The sequence below is a fragment of the Micromys minutus genome (genome assembly GCF_963924665.1).
Source record: "Micromys minutus genome assembly, chromosome: 15".
Classification (NCBI taxonomy): domain Eukaryota; kingdom Metazoa; phylum Chordata; class Mammalia; order Rodentia; family Muridae; genus Micromys; species Micromys minutus.
Genome location: NC_137984.1, coordinates 25,057,823 through 25,078,868, shown reverse-complemented (window position 1 = coordinate 25,078,868; position 21,046 = coordinate 25,057,823). Strand labels below are relative to the sequence as shown.

The 21,046-nt window shown below is 36.3% G+C and overlaps 1 protein-coding gene across 1 annotated transcript in view; it reads left to right on the top strand.

The window, feature by feature from the left end:
• Positions 1-21,046, top strand: part of NAALADL2 (N-acetylated alpha-linked acidic dipeptidase like 2) — a gene marked incomplete at its 3' end in the record, with an annotated part of 819,915 nt that overhangs the window by 353,448 nt on the left and 445,421 nt on the right. The window contains exon 5 of the mRNA XM_080929559.1: positions 16,205-16,355. Coding sequence (XP_080785685.1) covers positions 16,205-16,355 — 151 coding nt within the window. The remainder of the gene's footprint in view (positions 1-16,204; positions 16,356-21,046) is intronic.

Below are 21,046 nucleotides of genomic sequence, written 5' to 3'. Positions count from 1 at the left end.
TAATTCCCCCTTTCTACTTAGTTCTGTATTTTCTCTATTTTTTAAATCAACTTATTTCCTTTGAAAAATACACATGAACTATATATAAGCTATTTATTTTATCTCAGTGTAAACTGCATTGGGTCCACATGTGTCACTGCAATGCATTGATTTTCATTGCATGTGGGGGGGGGGATAAACTTTAAAGCTTCAGCATCCGCTGGCACCTAGTCAAACTTCTTTCACAGTTAGGTGCTGGTGGCTGCTGGTCATGGAGCCTTTCTTTAATAATATGTGCATTTTGTCTTTGTTAGCAATTCAATTATTATTTTTCTTAAATTAAGTCAAGCTTATTGAGTATGACCAGACCTTGTTTCCAGGGAACTACAGTTCAATTTCATTTTTTAATTAGGACTTAACATTGTGAATTCCTTAGCCCTGCTAAGCAACATCTAGCAACAAAGTAGCCATTTAATTTGTATTATGATTCTGGAACTTTCTGCAGAGAAAGAGTATTTCTGTTTCAGAAGTTTCCATTTACAAGTGCTGCCTTTCTATAACAAATTACATTCAATCTCAAATAAACCTGCTATCACAACCTGAGCTATACTCATTCAATCAATACAAAAATATATAATTATTGTTTCCACTTGATGTGCCTATTAGTATCTAATGTGTCTAGAAATGCATAGAAACAGAAGATATGTTGACCAAGACATTATATTTCTTAAATATTCATACTTTAATGCAGCTTCTATGTATTCTTAAAGGATAGATATCTCTACTATAAAAAAGGATTCTCTTGACATGGAAAAAGCTTATGAATATTTTCCATTTTGATATTTTTCATGGGAAAAGAAGTGAAGTAATAATAATAATAATAATAATAATAATAATAATAATAATAACAATAACAATAGTAATAATTGTTCTAGACCTTGTCAACATTTCTTAGCTCTTTCTGGTTGATTCAATTTCTCTTTAGAAAACACTCTTGAAGCTGTGTATGTGTGGCATACCTTCTTATTTCTGGACACCTAGACATTAAACTTAGTGTAATCTCTATCTAGAATCCTATCATCCTATCTTAATACAGACCCGGAACCTGAGACATGGTAGAGACAGCAGGGTGTGATGGATGCCTCAGGCCCCAGGGCAGTCTATTAAACTAACCGTTTAGACTGTGTCCCTAGACACTTGTGATGGAAAATCCACCAAGTTGATTTAACAGGTAATCTTATCATCAAGGAGAAGCAAGTAGACTTTCACTCTCCTAGTTTTAATAATAACTTTTACTATTTGAACACATTTTTTTTTTCATGAAGATAACTGATTTTTTTTTCCATAAAGAATCATCACACCCACAAAAGTCAAAAGCTTGCCTGGGCTAGGAAAATAAAAACCCTAATGTTAATGTTCAGAAAGCTCATCTTGCTGTGAATGGCTGTCAGAGTCAGAGGTAAATTCAATGATGAGTGATCTCTAAACAACAGAGACAGGGCACACAGACTCTGATACTTCCTTGGCACCCAGCCATCAGTTTGATTAGTAGAAGCAGATAAGATCATGTAGAGACTCTTCATGGTCTAATTTGTTTCCACGAAGCCCACCTGGAATTTGCAACCTATAAGATGTTAAGGATAAGTTGGTGGCATGTAAGTTAAATCATTGGGAATAAACAATAATATCCTTTACCGATTCACATCTCCCTCATTCTATGTAATAGCATGCAGCAATTTTCAAAGATAAAATTGAATTTTGGTAATGCAATGTTTGAAAAGTGGAAGAAAATTTAAAAAATAAAATTTTGCAACTAAGACAGTATTTACCTGATTGGCAAGAGAAATATGAGAAGTCACTGGATTTAAAAGATAAAAAAAAACTATATGGTATAAAACTATATGAATATATTTTTGTCAGTACTTGATTTTTTAAAAAGGTTTGATAGAATGCACTGAAATCTTACTAGTTACAATAAGCATAAAGTACATGTAAAACAAAAGGTTACATGGAAATAGTCAAAATTTTCTTGGTATGTATAGATTAAACATAATTATTTTTAAATACCAAAAAATGCTACAAGGCTATCTTCTTAGCTCCTGAGTTATTAATGATTTAAGGTCTACATGTACCCCACTCTGAAAGGGTGCGGTAAACTTATTGTCTTTTTGTTTTTGTTTCCTAAGAGGGTCTGAGGCTTCTACTTTTTGGCTTTTCTTTTTTTGAGCTTCATATGGTCTGTGAGTTTTTTCTTGGGTATTCAGAGCTTTCTTGGGCTAGTATCCAATTATCAGTGACTGCATATTGTGTCTGTTCTTTTGTGACTGGGTTATCTCACTCAGGATAATATTCACTAGATACTTCCATTTTCCTAGGAATTTCATAAAGTCATTACTTCTAATAGCCGAGTAGAACTCCATTGTGTAAATATACCACAATTTTGTAACCATTCATCTACTAATATTTTTATTTTTACTATTGAACATGGTTTGGAAAATCTGGCAAATTTTGGTACTTCTGATTTTGCATAGAAGGAGAAGCAGACAGGGATAATGGTTGAGCAGCTCCACCTGACCATCTACTTTTGGAAATATCAGCACACAGATTTTTGAGACATGTCTTTTCCCCATATTAATTTGCTCCTCTCTTGCCACAGGCTCCTCATAAGGTATTTGGAAAAAATTCTTTTCTCATTAACTCCCAACCTCTTTTTCTTTTCCTTATTTATTATCACCACTAATATAAAGAATATACACATGTACTCAGATAAATCAGGTAACATTTGTTAATGTGTAAAATCCTTCAGCCTCATTATGTCCTTGACCTTGTTGGTTGTTTATTTGACTGCTAGGCAAACTCCAGGCCTTTTAATTACATAAAGTCCATAATTTTAAAAAAAAGCAAGACTATGACTATACTGTTTGTTATCTGTATGCATATATAATGTGGCAGATTTTGGAAGCGCATAGTTTCAAATAGTCAAATGTGACATTATTTGAGAACATATTATTCCTTTCTCATTGTCTAGGAACAACACAAAAGATAAAGGTACAAAGAATAACATTTAAGGACATCTTTATTCTGATATCTGCTACTCATAGCAGAGTGGCCCTGACCTGGTGATCTCTAGGCCACCTCTGCTTCACTTTTGACTTGATAGTACTCCAAGTGAATCTGAGGCTTCAATAAGACAATCTGTCAACATGGAATAAAACATAAATGCCTAGAGGATCTCTCCTGACCCTCTTCCTTTTCTCCCTGACATTATTCCTTTCTTCCTCCCCCTTTCTTTCTCAAATTGTAAAGATACAAGTTAAAATCTTTTGGTCGTTTCAGACCTTTGCAGTACAATTCCCTATCCAGTGGCTTCACACCATCTTCCCTACACTAGCAGACAACACTTCTTATTAGTGTCACTCAAATTATTGAAATAACTCTGTATCTCACACACACCCATTTGAAATCACAAGTGAAGGTATGAAGTGATTTAAAAAAGAACCGTGTGATCATCCTTAGGCATAGTTTGTTTGATTGCAGTAAATTGTCTTACCTTAATCATCATTTTCTAGGTAACAAAAAAAGTGAGTTTATTCTGAAACATAACAAAGCATGTAAGACTCTACAGACTGATTTAATGCCATCTTCTCAATACAACACAGAAGTAAAGGACAAATGCTTGTCTGCCAGTGGGAATAACAATCATCAGGATTTCTGTGATAAAATGTGATCTGTGAGTTCTTCTGGTAAAAATAGCCACTTACATGTGATTGCATGTTTTTTGTAACTTTTTTAGATTTTTACCTACAAAGTACCATTTAATTTGCATGTATAAAAATGTTTATGTAATATGAAATTTAGGTTCTTTTTTAAATTTATTTTTGCAGTCTTTATCCCCCTTCATGGTCTGCCCTCTGGTATTCCTGAAGCCATACTTCCTGCTCCTTTTCCAAGAGGATGTCTCCACCCTGCTGCTCCTACCCCACCAGACTTCCCCATTCCCTGGGGCCTCAAATGTCTTAAGGGTCAGATGCATCTTCTCTCACTGAGGTTACACCCAGCAGTCCTCTGCTGTATGTGTCAGAGCCTCCTATCAGTTAGTGTAGCCTGCCTGGTTTGAGGCTCATTGTCTGAGGGATCTTGGGGGTCCAGATGGTCTTTATATGGGGTAAGCTTCCTTCTCAGCTTTCTCCAGCCTTTCCCTAATTCAAGCACAAGGGTCCTGACTTCACTCCACTGATCTCAGTAAAGTGTTTGTTGGGCTTCTTAGCTGGCAGCCATGCTAGGCTCCTGTCTGCAAGAACATCATACCATCAGTGATAGCATCAGGCCTCGGAGCCTCCTCTAGAGCTGAATCAATATCTGGGCCTGTCACCAGGAACCTCCTTTCACTTTGTCTCTTCTATTAATTTGTCTCTGCAGTTCTTTTAGACAGGAACAATTCTGGGTAAGAGTGTTTGTGGAATGGTAATCCCAACCCTCCTCTTGATACTCCTCTTAAGAGGTATCAAGTTCCCTCTCCCCACTGTAGGACATTTCATCTAAGGTCCCTCCCTTTGAGTTCTGTAAGGCTCTCACCTCCCAGGACTCTGGTACATTCAAGAGCCACACCCTCCCATTCCCACCTCCCTAAATTGCCTGATTCCATTCTTTTGACTGGTCCCAAAGGCTTCAGTCCTGTTTCCCCCACAACATTACCCCCTTTCCCATACTTAATCATGTTTCCATTTTCCCCTACCTATTTCCTCTCCCACCCAGGTCCCTCTCTCTATCTTCCCTCATGATTGCTTCCTTCTTCCTCCAAAGTGGAATTGAGGCATCCTCACTTGTGCCCTTCAGCTCTTTAACCTTCTTGAGTTGTTTGTATTGTATCCTGAGTATTCTGCACATTTTTGGCTGATAGCCACTTATTAGTTAATATGTCCTATGCATTTCCTTTTGCGTCTGAGTTACCTAACTCAGGATGATATTTTCTAGTCCAATCTGTTTGCCTGCAAAACTCAGAATATCCTTGTTCGTAATAGATGAGTAGTATTCCATTGTGTAAATGAACCGTATTTTCTCTATTCATTCTTATGTTGTGGGGCATCTTGGTTGTTTCCAGCTTCTGGCTATCACAAATAAGGCTACCATGAACATTTGTTTATTTTCTTACGAAGTGTTTGGATGTTTTGCTTTGTTGGGTTTTGTTTTCTGAGACAGGATCACTATATAACCTTGGCTGACCTAGAATTTAGTATGTGGCTGTACTGGCTGGTTTTGTGTCAACTTGACACAAGCAGGAGCTATCACAGAGAAAGGAGCCTCAGTTGAGGAAATGCTTCCATGACATCCAGCTGCAAGGCATTTTCTCAACTAGTGATCAAGGGGGAGGGCCCAGCCTATTGTGGGTGGTGCCATTCCTGGGCTGGTAAACCTGGGTTCTATAAGAAAGAAAGCTGAGTTAAGCCAGGGGAAACAAGCCAGTGACTGACAACCCTCCATGACCTCTGCATCAGCTCCTGTTTCCTGACCTGCTTGAGTTCCAGTCTTGACTTCCTCTGGTGATGAACAGCAATATGGAAGTGTAAGCTGAACAAACCCTTTCTTCCCCAACTTGCTTCTTGGTCATGATATTTTGTGCAGGAATAGAAACCCTGACTAAGACAAATTGGTAAAAGCATTGTGGGGTACTCCTGTGACAACATGACCATGTTTTTGGAAAGGACTGTGGAAAGACTTTGGAACTTTGAGTTAGAAGAGCCATTGACATATTAAGAGCTCTGTGGGATGTTTAGTAGGATCTTGGCAGTTAATGCTGAAAACAGTGCAGAAGATGAAGGCCTGGCTTCTGAAATTTCAGACAGAAGTTTAAAGACCCTTTAATCAGGGCTATTGCTGTTTTGGTTAGCTGGGGCTGAAGAAACATCTGTGATTAACTAGATACCAGAACTACGAAAGTAAAACCTTGGCATTGCTATAACTATTGATGCTGGTCAGCTGGAGCTAAGAAATTAGTGGTGATTAAGAAGAGACCAGCATCATTCAGGTGAAATCTTCTGGAAACTGTTTTCTGAGAGCACAAAGAGGATGTGTTCCAGAAATAGCCAAGGTTGTACCTTATACTGTGGCTGGACTTGGTAATGTGTAAGAGTCACCCAGGTGGTACTGAGTTTGAAGGAATGAAGGGGTCATGGAAAATAGGTCATGTGAGAGGCCATGAAAGGCCATTGGTGAAGGAGCATTCTCAGTGGCAATTAATGCCTCAGAACTGACAGTAGTGTTTTGGAGATGCCAGTACCATGAGATGACCACCAAGAACAGCAGCAGCAGAGGAGAACAGGCAGCTGGAGCCTAGAAGACATAATATGTGCTACAAAGGGTAGAGATGGAGAAGTGACTCAAGCCCTTGGAGGATCCCAGAAGTTCATAAGTGGATTCCCAGATACTGGATTGCTAGAGATTGATTTTGCTTTGACTGTGACTGTGCCCTGATATCTTTCTGTCTTGAAGGAAGAAGTGGAGCCCACAGTTTAAAGACTTTGAATTGTAAAAAATATTTGATTTTTAAAAGACACTGAATATTTTAAAGGTATTGCAATTTTAAAATGTAAGAATTGTTAAAGAATGTGGAACTCTTAAGGTTATCAAGATCTTGGGGATGAACAAGAAAGTAAGGGTTGAAGCTTAATATTGATTTGTTTGCATGTCAAGTTGACAAGGGGTCAATTTTACTGGCTAAGACAGTAGCCTATGCCAATCTGAAATTTACCGAGATCCTCCTCCCTCTGCCTCCTGAGTGCTGTGACTAAAGGCATGTGCCATTATTCTTAATATTCAATTTTTGGAGACAGAGTCTCCAATAGCCCAAAGTATGTTTCCACTGTGCTGTGAAGGTGTCCTCACATTTTCTGCTCTGTGTGCTGTATGAGATTACAGACATGCTTAGATGTGTGTATTTTAAAATAAGTATGTTTATGTTACCATGGTCAGGAATTTGCAAAATCTCTTAGAGTGTTCTTTAAAATTTATTAATCTTCACAGCAGAACATTTATAAAATTGAGGTTGTTTTATCTTAACAATCTACCCAGACAAGCATGGAATTCTGACAATACTGACAGAAGTGTCTCATTCGAGCTGTCTTATAGTAGGTTCGATCTGATGCTTTATAAACTTACCCTTTAGCCAAAGTCTGTTTAAAGGCTGGTTGTGTAATTCAAAGAATGCATTGTCTTAGTTGGCTTAGTTGGGGTTTTTATAGTTGTGATAACAAGACCAATACAATCTGGGGATGAAGGATATTTTCTGAGCATAATTGTAATGCCTCACAACTGAGAGTCAGGGAAGACTCCTAAGGCTGAAGTCTGGAGACAAGAGATGATGCAGTGGACAAAAAGGAGTGCTGTTTCCCAGCTTGCTTTCAGTGGCTTGCTCAGTTTGCTTCCTCGTAGCATGCAGAACTATGAGGTCACAGGTGTCACCACCTACAATGGGCCAGGCATTTCCACATAAGTTATCAATCGATCAAGAAAACATTCTAGAGGCTTACTCACAGACCAATAAGGTGTATGGATTTTCTAAGTTGAGATTCCACTTTTCCAAATGACTCTAGTAAATGCCATGCTGATTTAAACATGTCCCAAAACAAAAACAACAAAAAATAAAACAAATAAAAAAAAAAAAAAACAAAAAATGTAAAACGAATAAAAAAAAAAAAAACAAAAAACAAAACTAGCAAACATACATGTGCTGCAGCAGAAAATGCCCAGACTGGAATTTGAGCAACTCCTTTAATCTCCAACATGACCACATACTATCTTTGGTTCTTGGCCAAGCCTTTGGTGCTCACAATTTAGCAGCTATCCAATGAGAATCCAAATGACCTGAAAATAAATCAATTAGTGACATGTAATCAGCACCTGGCCCACAGCAGATGTGTGATAAACATACCATGTTTTATCTAACTGACTCAGGATGCTAACTACACTATGATGCTGACTCCTACCTAGTCAGAATTTATCTGATATGTCCTTATGTGTGTATGTGCTTTTTTTATTCCAAAGGGGATTGAGTGGTGATTATAAAATGCCACAGATTGATTTAAACAACGAGTCGAAATTAGTTTTCTCAGAAAATTTCACATCCAAAATATTGACATGGTGCTGTTCCACCCAACCCCCCCCCCAACCCAGTTTACATTTCTTATCCTCTGTTACATATATAACTGGAGTCATGGCTCTCTCCATATGTGCTCAATGGTTGGTATTTTAGCCCTTTGGAGTTGTGGAAGGTTTGGTTGGTTGATAATGTCTAAATATTATTCCTAATGCTGTACCGATGCTGTGACAGTGTTGAAGGATGAAAAAGAGAACCACCTCCCTTTGATCAAAACATCAAGGGTACCATGCATCATTCCAACAGGATAAGTTGGCAATGATGGCTGAGTTCATTAGAACTCAGTTTCTGAGTTCTCAGTAGTTGATAAGTACATCAGTTGAGCTGGTGAATTCAACTGATACCTTTTTCCTAGACACTGAGTTATGCTAAAAAAAAGTAACAATGGAAAATGTTACAAGTAATAAGAGGTAACAGAAACATTTTTGTTGTATCTTTGAGTTTGAATGTATTTGTCTGAACTTTCCCATGGTATCTAAAATAAATATATCCTCTCAGTGTCCAGATTCTACTTGTTTAAAGCAATGAATGGAAACCTGTGTCAGAGCATTCTCAGATATCAACTACTATTCTCAAACATATAATACCTGGTCTGATCTTTGCAACTACCACCTATTTTCTGACCTGACATTTTTTTGACCTTTTTTTTGACAATTGATCATATACTATAAGCAACATGAAACGGCTAAGTGTGTTTCATGAAATGATGGGAGAAGAAAGAACCATTGAAATGGCCCAATATATTCATGTATAAGAACTTATCAGCAAGGCAAAAATTATAACCTTAAAACCTGCTAGGGGAAACCCACCAGTCTGCCTCCTTTCATCAATAACAAGACAGAAATAAAAACAAAATAACATTATTTTTAATTTGTATTTTAAAGAATGAGAAGGAGATAATGTAGCACATTTAATTAAATATTTTGATTGCTAAATTTTACAAGCAATCTGGCTTAATACAGACACACTGTAACATTTTCTGTAAATCCCACAACAAAATATGTTGCATGAACTTCTCAGTCTCAGTATGTGAACAATAGAACACAAAACATTTCTGTAGGGTAATTGCAGTATGTACTCGATGAATACATATGAAACATTTATTCATTGAATCATTTATTGATTGATAAGTAAACTAAAATATTCAGCTGTTCAGAAAAAGTAGAAAAATATTTTTGCATTTACTGAATTAAGTACTAAGTAAATAATTTGAAGTTATATGGATCTCTTTCCAAATTGCTCAGAAATCTGCTATTGTTAATGGTTTTCTACAAACAGATTTTAATTGTTAGAAATAAAAGTGAAATGTAATATTACTTAATTTTTGGTGATGCTGTATATATTTCTGTCTTGCAGTGACAGGAATGTAACAGAGAAGCTATGATGTAGATTTAACAAGGTGAAATCTCTGTGTGGGTGGTTCCTCTCAAGAGTGAACTTGATAGGAGTTAAAATTGTGTGGTAGTCAGGTCTGTGAACATGCCTCTGAAATATTTTGGATTCAGATAATTGAGTTGGAAAGACCAGCCCACTGTGGGTGGGACCATTCCCTGGGTTATGATCTCTACCGTAAAACAAAGAAAAACTGAGCTAAACACACTCTTCATTGCCTGCTTGGTGATTTGGGATGTCATGTTATCAGAGGCCTCATGTTTCTACTGTGTAGCAGCGAGTTTAGCTACTCCACTTTGACTCCCAGCAAGTCTCAGTCTCACACTTGCCCAGGAGCTATCTGAATCACACCAGTTAATTTTAATAAACCTTGACTAACTGGAACGATGGGATGTTCTAATCCTCCCTGTGGCTAGCACATATTAATATTACCCTCTTGTAATCCTAGCTTTATGCCCTCTAATTTTATATTTTATACATGTTTCCCTGCTTCCTTCTGTGTGGTTCCATAGTTTTTGCTGCTAAAGATGCTTCTGAGCACCCCTTCTGTGGGGAGGGAGAGCACTTTCTTTCTCATGTACATTTTAGATGATTTTCTTCTGTAGCTCTAAATCTGATATGTCTCCCTCCAAATCATAGCATTCTCTGTTTTCTCTCCCCCAGTTCCTAGCCTCTGCAATTCTCAAGGTCCTGCCTCAGTCTACCTGTCCAGCCATTGGCTGTATGAGAATTCTTTATTACCAATCAAATTCTGGTAGGGACAGATACCCTCAGCCTTTGGGAGCCGAATTGAATTAAAATAGCATTAAAACCAATCACTACCACTATTGAGTGTTATATATAGTCCTCTACTAATTAATCACAATAATATAAAATGACATCTGGTATACCAGCTTGACATCTGGTATACCAACTTGAATGTGTCTCAGGAAAGTTGAGGAACTCCTAAGTGAATCCCCCAGCTTTTAGGTCAGGAACATTAGTCATAATGAGGTAATGTGAAAGTCAAGCAAGAACTTTCAAACATATGATTTGCCTTGTCTCCTTTGAATGCAGGAAGAGTCCCCCTTGTCACAGAGAAAAGCACTTAGCACTGTCTAGTAAAATGGATTTTGTTTTAATAAAAGTGTGAAATTATGTAAAGTTGAGTTTTATATCTATTTTATAGAAAGTAAAATTTCAAGCCTATATGTGATTCTAAATAAACATGTTGAATGTTTTGTATAAACATTCTATAACATTATACAGGAGTTAACTTCTCTTCTTGAAACAACTACTAACTGAATCATTTAGAGTATAAATATTTTCAGAATTAATGTAATGTTGATAGTTCTATGAAAACAATGTTTACTTAACATGATTATATAATATATAGTCTAATAAGTGGAGTATAAAAATATGGATGTTTTGAAAAATAATATTGTACAGTATTATATCAAATTATATCTGAATGAGAAGAAGAGATGAATTGGATGCTAACAAATAATTTAATGCATTATGTTGGTACTATTTTAATATTTCTAATAAGATATTAACATAAAATTCAATACAAATATGTTATATTCTGAAAAAATGACCCATAAACTAAGTGTATTTTTAAGCAGAGAAATTATTTTTGGAGAATAAGTTCCTGAGCAGTAGTTTAAAATAAATTATTTTCAGTATTTGGGATGTTGAGATCGGGAATCACATATCACTTAATAGTATTAAACTCTATATGCAACTGTGATAGATATTGTACAGCAATATATAGGCAAGACAATAGACAGACAGACATATAGGTATTGCTATTTTTGTCTGCTGTGTATCACATATACTTGAACTGTACACACCATCCCTGTTTGTGTACACAGTCTCTAATGTCTGAACAGTAGCAACTTTTCCTAAGAACAGTTACTGAGAAAATATCCTTGCTAAAGAGGAGACAACTATCTAAAACAAAACAATTAATTTCCATTTCAAGATCACTGGGTTAGACATCATGGTGTTCCATATGGATCAGAAAAGGTGTTTGTTGAAAATGGAGTTCAATTTTTAAATTTTGTCAATGATGAAACCAAGGAGGAGGGAGATCATGTAAGTTGTCATATGTTCATGATGTTAAAATGGATTCCAGAGTTCAGAAACCTCTTCTATCATAACACCTTTGCATTTAATTTGGTTGAAACAGATTTATTTGGAAGTAATTTAAGCCCTTTCAAAGAAATAAAAGAACTGAAAGAAAAGGGCTGACTGGAGCCTGCAGAATGTCTCCCTCCCTGTCACCTGATTCTGGTTTTGTCACCAGTATTACATAGTCCATATTGTATCTCCCTGGATTCTTCCATCTATAACCCACTTCAAATGGTTAACATCTTGAGGAGAACCAAAAAGGGAGTTGTCACCTAACATTTATCTTCTGGTTTCAGGAATTATCCTGCTAAGATAGTCATTATCAAGGAAATCAAGTCATCTGAGTTATAAAAGGTGCCACACAGTGACAAATATCCTCACTTGTAACAATGTGAAGGCCTCCTGCACCAAAACTATATGCCACAAGCTTTCTATCCAGTGATATTGTATTGAAATTAACATTTATACCTACTTATATATTTGTCTAATAAAATATGTCTGTCACACATTCTACTTAGTATCTGATCCTTTCATAAAACACTATTCACAGCTAACATGGAGAAGGCAAAGCTTTGTTTCACTTATGCTTACGGGTAACATTTTAGCACTGAGAGAAGGGAGTAAGAGTTCAAGCAAAAATCTAGGTGCATGAACAGAAGCAGAGGTGAAGGAGAAACAGTGTTTACTGCCTTACCCCCGATGGCTTGCTCAGCTTGCTTTTTCTTTCTCTCTCTCTTTTTTTTTATACAACTCAGAACCATCTGTCAAAGTTGTGTACCAATCACAATGTGCTAGGCAATTCCCCATCATTCATTTTCAAGAAAATGTCCCATGTAATACTCACATTCCAGTCTGGTTGAGACAATTTCTCAGTTAAGGTTAACCCTTCCTGGGCTTCTCTAATAGGTGCCTACAGGACTGCATGATATTTTCTGCAGCCTGTCTTCCTTAAACAATGGGGAAAACAGAGTACGTTTTCTAAGATATGTTGCTTCTCTGAGTCTTTAAATGATAACCCTATTGTGTCCTGACTTCAGTTTCCATATTCCTTTGCAAATTTTGGCTTGGTGGCAAGCACTTCTGTGCTGTAATATTTGTTCTTTAGAATCATTTTTATCTTGCATTCAGTAGTGTAATGCAGTAAATATTAATTTTATAAATGCATTATTGGTGGATTTCCAATGCAGTTGCAAATTATTGCAATATTTTACAGAATAGATACTATACAGAATTTTATCCAAAAAGCCATTTATTTTAATATAAATGTAAGTATTATGTGTAATGGGTTGATTAAATAACATTTGATACCTCCTTGATATAGTATTATTTATGTAATCTAACAGTAGGTATGAAAATCATGAAGAACTCATCAACATAAACAAATGTTTATTATTTGTTAAAGAAAAATGCAAAAACTGTATAATGACACTAATCTGTTATTCATATGTGGCCTGCAATATTTATAATTGCAGGCCAATATAATACAATAATGTAATCTTAAAACGTTATGAAATTTTGTTAAAATTTCTACAACCATGTTGGGCAGTTCACAAGCACACACTTTGGCACTGATCATATCATGTTGCAGTGTCAGAAATCTGAACACACCAAATGCAAAGTTTTAATCTTAATGAACCAATAACATGATGAATAAAACAGTATTTTAACAAAAAAGTAATTGTTTTATGAGAGAGATTTATATTCCACAATATATTCTCCAATAATTAGAAGCCCTTCAACAGTATTTTAGGGGTGAGATTTTGAGATAGTCAACCTACATATGAACTCTCAATCACATTCTTTCCCCATTAATATATTTCATCCAATAAGTTTCTTCCTTCTTTCTGCAGATTCTCAGAATATGAAAGAGAGAGGTATGTCTCTCTGGTCTGAGTGTATTTGATTTTCAGTGTCACCTATATTTTAATTAAAAATATAACCATTGTTAATATATCAAAAATATAAAGTATAAAGCATTTCAACAAGATCCCATTGAAATTTCAAATTTCTATTAAGTGTCTGTGTTTTTATTTCATTTTCACAAGTATTTTTTTGGGTGATGTCTAATGATGTTTTCTCATTTTACACACGAGGTAGATTGGCTCTTAGCTGTAGAAATGCTTTACTCATATTAGCTTTTGGGGAGGCCAATTCTGCAAATATGTTGTTGTTGATGATCTCCTTAGGAGGTACAGGCAATTAAAAATATGACTATTGGACCAATGGCCACAGAGTATATAAGAAGGATAGTTGAATATAAGACATAACGTCATTAAGCAGAGTTCCTCAATGTTTAGAGATTCAAGTTCCTGCCTTTAATGGCTTCCATAAATGATAGAACGTAGCCTGCAGATCAAATAAACCCTTTCTCTCCTTAAGCAGCTTTTGGCCATCATCTCTATCACAGCAATAGAAACCAAACTAGGACACATGTATGTGTGCATGAGTGGGTGGATGTGTATTTGTGTGTGTGTGTGTGTGTGTGTGTGTGTGTGTATGTGTGTGCATGATTACATGGTTTGTTTTTTCCACAATAAGTGCATACATTGAGTATTTCAAATGTTTCCTCTGGGCTCCATTTTATTGAGGATCCTATGCCAAGACAATTTTTTTCCCACGGAAATGTTTATGTAGCAAGGCATTCCATGATTTACATCATTAACCCAGTTCTGGGGAATAAACTTGATCTTTGCCCTCAACACAGGGCCTACTCAAGGACATGCCTACCCTCCTTAGTCTAGTACATAGTTCAGTAAACAAGTGTGTGTGAAGTTAATTGGGAAGTAATATATAATTATTAAGTCAGGTTCCTGTATCAGTAGTAAGTACACTCAGTACGGCTGTTAATCTGACTCTACTTTATTACTTAAATGACCTGTAATTACTTTTGCTCTCTGATGGAAAACAAGTAGAAGTAGCACATCATAATCATTGTTATTCACATTAGATTAAGTCACAGTAAAGTATGTAACTAAAATAAATCAGTTAATTATGATAATATAATCTGGAACAATGGAAATTGTCAAGCTCATATTTCCCATTAACAGTATACATTGTGTACTTTTGAATGACAGAATAAGTCTTTACATTAAGATCTTGAAGAAAGCACTCTAGGAATGCTTTCAAATATTTCTAACATGGTCAGAGAGAAAAGCATTGTTCAAAAAAAAAAAAAAAAAAAAAAAAAAAACTCTCATGAGGTTCTTTGGAAATACTTTAACTTTTTGTCTCCTACGTAGGACTGAGGATGTAAAATAAGTAATGTCATGGAAGATCTTGAAAGATTCATCACAGTAGCTACTATCCAAAGAGCAAGAGAAGAGGTTCTCTATTTTCCATTGGTAGTAAATACATTATTATGCTGAAGTCTTAGGTTCTGGAGAAAGAGAAGAACAAGTAGAAAACCACTGATATAAAAGCAGAACTCTATAAAAAAGGGAGTTTCTGATAACCTCCTAACAGTATAAAAATCCTTGGACAAGTTTTAAAAAGAGGGTGTGAAAATCTCTATCACAGAAAGAACTCTTGTATATATAAACAATATAGAAATGTTGCCTAAGAGGTAGAAGAAAGTAGTCAAAATTTCTAATTAAACAAGAAACATTCACATCACACTCTATTCCCCTAAGACTCAGAAAACATTGTAAAAAAATTATTAGAATAGCCAGAGGTCATGGAGGCTTGGGGGGAGTGTGTATTTTCTAAACCTTTCAGAACTACTATGTTATGATCTCTGGGAAGCTGTGGTTGTTCAGTCCTACAGAAGCTGACCTGAAATTAAATTCATGTACATATGAACTTCACCAATTGGAATGGGCAGGTGATTTAAAATCCAATCAAACAAAACAAAAAATGACATGGATATTGAAACATACTTGGCAGAGAATCAAAAATGATCTGGAAGGATTGAGGGAATATGATACAAATATACGATACTTCAAAGAATAAGTACCACATGCCATATTTAAATTACAAACAAAATAAGAAAATTCATCCATGTATAGTCCACATTGTTTTGTATGATAATGGTAAGTCTCTGTTGACCTTGACACAAACCTAGACTTTGTTGAATCTCAGGTGAAGAACTGTCTCCATAAGATTTGCCCTTGTGCACATCTGTGAGATATTTTCCTAGTTGCTAAACAATAAAGGAGAGCCATTCTCACTGTGGATATTGCCATCCTTGGGCATGTGGGTCTGAGCTTTATAAGAAGTGTAATGAGCAAGTCATTGGAAGAAAGTCAGCAAGCAGTGTTATCCAACAGTCTCTTCTTCAATTCCTCCCTCTAGGTTCCTGCTTTAAATTCCTATGCTAAAGTCTCTTGGTGATGTGGAACTGTTAAAGAAATAAACTTTTCCTCCATAAGTTGCCTTTTGGTCATGATGTTTACTGCAACAATGAAAGACAACGTAGGAAAATCGTGCTCACCTCAAATTTTGAAAAACAGAAAGTCAAAGTTATTTCCTTTTAAATATTGAAATAACTATTCTATGTGCTGACAATTCAGACACCGCGATTTAGGTCCATCTAATGTGCATAACACTTCCAACTATTTATTTGCCTTGTAGATTTCCTTATTGGAGAAGGCTGGGTTTGGAGGTGTTCTTCTCTACATTGATCCCTGTGATGCACCAGAGTCTGCAGTCCTTAGCTCTGAGCCTTTCATGGTGACTCTGAATCCAGGAGGAGACCCCTCTACACCTGGATACCCTAGTCATGGTAAGCTTGTTTTTATATAGTTATGACTTGTAACTGTATACTATCTAATTTATTCAATGGATACTGCATGGAATAAGTAAGTCTAAGTGCTTCATACATTCACTTTAAAGTGTAATATCTTTAAAATGTAATTGAAATAAACCAATTTTTAGAAATGTATAGTAGGTTGTCATTTCAGTGATATTATGGACATGTAACAAGCATATGTTATTACCAATTAATTTATATTTATATATATGAACAAGCAAATACCTGGAACTCTTGTTTGTCCCTGCTGCACTGGGTCATTAACTATGAGACCAGTATTTAAGGCTATACTATGCCAAGCTGAATAGCAGTGGGGGAAAATACTACAAAGTATGAATTTATACGATAAGGTTTCCTTGGATTGCCCCATGTCTATGAGCTTAAAGATACTCTCTTTATCTTCAGCATCTTTCTGTATTTTGGAAAGTTGTGTTCAGCACAATAGGGGACATAAGACTGTAATTACAGGAGATGCCTGCAAAATTCTTAGACTTCTGCCTAGTGTATCAATGACATATATTCTGTCCATATAATTAAGCTGAGGGGGCAGCTCTTTAACTCCTTCTCAGGGCCGGTACTCTGCTACAATAATTCGGTGTCACCAGGGTATGTACAGAATCTGTATTCTTTTCCCATCGTCTAATAATAATTACTATAGCCATTCTAGAGTTATCAAGGCAATTGCATACATAAATAACATTTATATAATTTCACTAATCAATTACAGACTTTACAAACTATGTCCTATTCTTTCATTAGTTTTGCTGTAGTTTGCTTGTATATAGTGCTGCCTTCTGTCCTGAGATCAAGTTTGCACTTAATCACATGTTATTTCATTTTCTCTGTGGGGTAATGTTCTCAAAGTACATTTTTGAACACTTGATTCTAATTCCACCTAGTCTGCTTATCAAGTAGTTGTGGCCATACCTTCTGTGGGAATACCTAAGAAATCCCATCTTTTTTACAGTGCCCATCATAAGAAACCTGTTGATAGTGTGTCTTAGTTCCCATGATGCTACCCCAGGACCCTCAGTTTTGTGTCTTTCATCAGTTTTCTCTGTTAGGGCCTGTTGTGATCCCCTGACTGGCAATGCCAGGAAACATAAAGCACCTTCTTTCCTTTAACACATTATACCACTTTGAGAAATGTTCCATGACTCTCATCTGCAATGATAATCACAGGGCTATGTGCCAAACGAGTAACTATTGATGGTATAATACTTATAATGTTGGACTTTTTTTTAAATCTAAATATGAACAATATTATCTACAATGTTTCTCCATGCCATTTAAATTGGCACTAAATAAAAATTTCTTTTGTAAGTATAATACCAGTAGAAAAATGCCTCCTTTTTTCCACATGAAGCTCAATATAGTAGACAGGAATGGGAAACGCAGTGACTATAGTGGATTCTTCTAGTGGCTCCAATGTGTGGATTTTCTTCTTCCCTAAATTTGCTCACTAATTTTGTCTCACAGTTTCAGGTTTCATTATTGTGTTGTTCGTTTAGAATAATCTTCTCTAAGTATTTTGATCTTAGTGGTAATGGGGAGTAGACTCCAGGTGGTAGATTTGTAAATATACAAATAATTGTTTGTACAGGAAAAATATAAAAACCCAAGTACCTGATTTGATACACTCCAACACTGTCACAGCAAACCACCATCAGAACTCATTTAAAATCATTTATCAATGAATAGGAACACTGTTCTAATTGAAAAGGGATTAAATTAGAAAGAAGCAGGACAAAAATTATAGAAGGTATTTTCTTTCTCTTGGAGTTATTTATAATGTGTGCAAATTAAAGTGAACACTCCAGTAACCACTCAATGTCATCTGTGTGGCTGTATCAATGGTTGCTAGTCTACTGTTCTTCTCTGAGCTACATATTCCCTAATATTTTATAGCACAATTAAGTACTTTCCAGAAGTTTTAAATAAAGTCAAAAGACAATAGAGCCATTGTTGTTATCCCATGGCCTTGTAGCTAAGAACTGATTCATCACCTCAGAGTTCAGAGTCAGAAGGAGTAAGATGGCATATACTCCCATGATGTTTACCACCAAATTCAATGTTCTGACTCTAATTTCCAGAACCCAGTTGGCAGAGGGGAGAGGTGAGTACCACAAACTGTCCTGTGGCCTCCACCTGCAGAGAACACCCGTTAAAACCCCTTGCCAAAGAAATCATAGTCACTGAGTGTGACTGGCCTAACATAATTTTTACCTCACTTCAAGTGGATGATTGTTAAGTCAAGTCTATAGAAATACTCCTTCAAACATTTCAAATGAACTGCTGTAACGAGACACAGAGATTCCATATAAGGAATTGTTACTTACTGAGCCTCATTTCCCTACCAAGCAGTTCCTGAATATTACTGAATCCAGGCAGGAAAGAAATAGTTTCTAAACAGCATGTTCCCATGTGGTTCAAAGAATGTCTTGGGGTCATCATTTTAAGAAGAGCAATCTTTTGGTACTTCCAGCATGCTAAGGGCTCTGAGCTTTATTTTCTTGACAGTAAAAAGATTATGCTGCTCCACTGTGTCTCTCCCAAGGTGGTTTGAAGGAACTGGAACGCCTTGAGTTCCAAGTCAGACAGAAATGGAAACTTTGAAGGAGGGAGTCATCTATCTGTATTCAAACTCACTCTGCTGGTGATTTGGAAGCAACTCAACTTTGCGAAGCACTGAGCCAGAGCAGCTTTATTGTACTTCATCTGTCATGTCCAAATTGGACCAGTGGGACCAGTGCTCTGACCTCTATGACCTGGTGCTTCAGCATCGGGGCCTTTCATACTTGCTCGCTTGACATCAAGCAGGATTCTGACATGGCATTCTGGATTTCAGGCCAGTTCTTGCTCTCAGCAGGCTATGAATACAGAGTCAATGGGACTGAGTAAACAGTCTCTTCCAGGAGCATGAGGGATACTCAGGATGGTATCCATTCTCGAGTTAATCTCGAACTATAATCTAATGACTGTTTCTTCAAAAAATGTGACAGCAGTTATTTCTGATTCACTCCAGACACAATTCTATGGATACCAAAAGTTAAAATTTTAAACTATTAAAATATTAACTAATCAGTGATGTAATCTATCATGTCATATTCTTCCAGTTGGGCTGTCAGGTCTGGACTCAGTGAGACAGGATGCACTTAGCCCCACAGAGACTTTATGTGCTAGGGTAATACTGAAGGAGGCTGTCCACCCTCTCAGAGGAGAAGGGGAGTGGGAAATTGGAGGATGGACTACATTGGTAGTAGTTGGGAAACTGAGGCAGATGATCAATAATTCAGTCATCCGTAGATAAATGTGGAATTGGAGGCTTACCTGGGCTGCACTGACCTTGTATTAAAATGAAGTAAACAATAATAACATAACCAGTGTTTACACCCAAAATGGGATTAATCAGATTTTAAGAGTTAACATGACATGGTTAATTTGCTTTTCTCTTTAAATAACTTTGTTGGGAAATAACAATCCCAAGGTTTGGTTTGTCTTGTTCTCAGACATTATTTGGGTGATAACTACAGCAACTAAACATAATTATAACAATTATCTGTTATATCTGAAGCTACATTTGCTCTAATATCACTTAATATCTATGAAGGCCTAAGCAAAAATAACTAAAAAAGCTATGGAATGCATCCATGCCAAAACGTAGGAAGTGGAAGTCCTCTGTTTTTTATTGAATTATATTGAAGAAACCAAAGTATTGAGGCTGCCTGAGATGCAAATCTAGCATAGTTTCTGGACCATAAATAGTTTCTTGTTGTGCTTATATAGTAATCATTTGTCTTCTGTGCTTACATTGATTTTTATATTTAACTTTATTGTTGCTTTCAAATAACCCTATATCAAAACTTTTACCTACTACTTCATTGAAATCCAAGCTATTACTTTCACCTTGACTTAATCTTGAGTAACTGTATCCTGTTCTTTTGGGGCTCTATCTTTTTTTTAAAGTTTTCTGTGTTTCTCTCTGTGCAGAAGAACATTCTTTGCTCCATTTTACCTCTTTTTAAAATTCTTGAGAGGAAGGTGTTTTCAGTGGTTTTACTCTACTGAAGTGTGTCAGAAGGCATAGTTTATTTAATATTCCCACTGTTACAATTCAGTGGGTCTGTGTGCTGTTTATGTACTTTCTGTCTGTTCAGCAGCAGCCCTGCCAGCCAGTGCTCCTGAAAGAATCAGAGCATCACTGTGACTTGTGACAAGGCTTCAGCAGGTGTCCTTGGTCCAGTTACTTGGACAAATGTCTCAAGATGGACTTGACTAGGCACTAAATTACCTGAGACAGCGTTGAACTATTCCCTGACTAGAATACCAGAAAATATAAATATAAGCCTAGCTGTCGAAGCAAAGTGTTAGATGTTTATGGCATAGAATGCATTGTTGCTTGGTTGGGAAAACACTGAAATTGTCTGTATTCATATTATTCTGATGTATTGAATGATGGCTTATGTCCGGGTATATTTTGCTCTTTCTTCCCCCTTTAAATAAATATGTCTAGATCTATGTTCCCCCCAGTCATCTTTCCCACAGTGCCCCCTCCATTTCCCATTCCCCTTCTCCACTGAGAGTATAGAGAACTCTATTTTGGTACTCCTGCCCACCATAGCACATAAAGTCTCTGAGGAGCTAGGTACATCTTGTCTCACTGA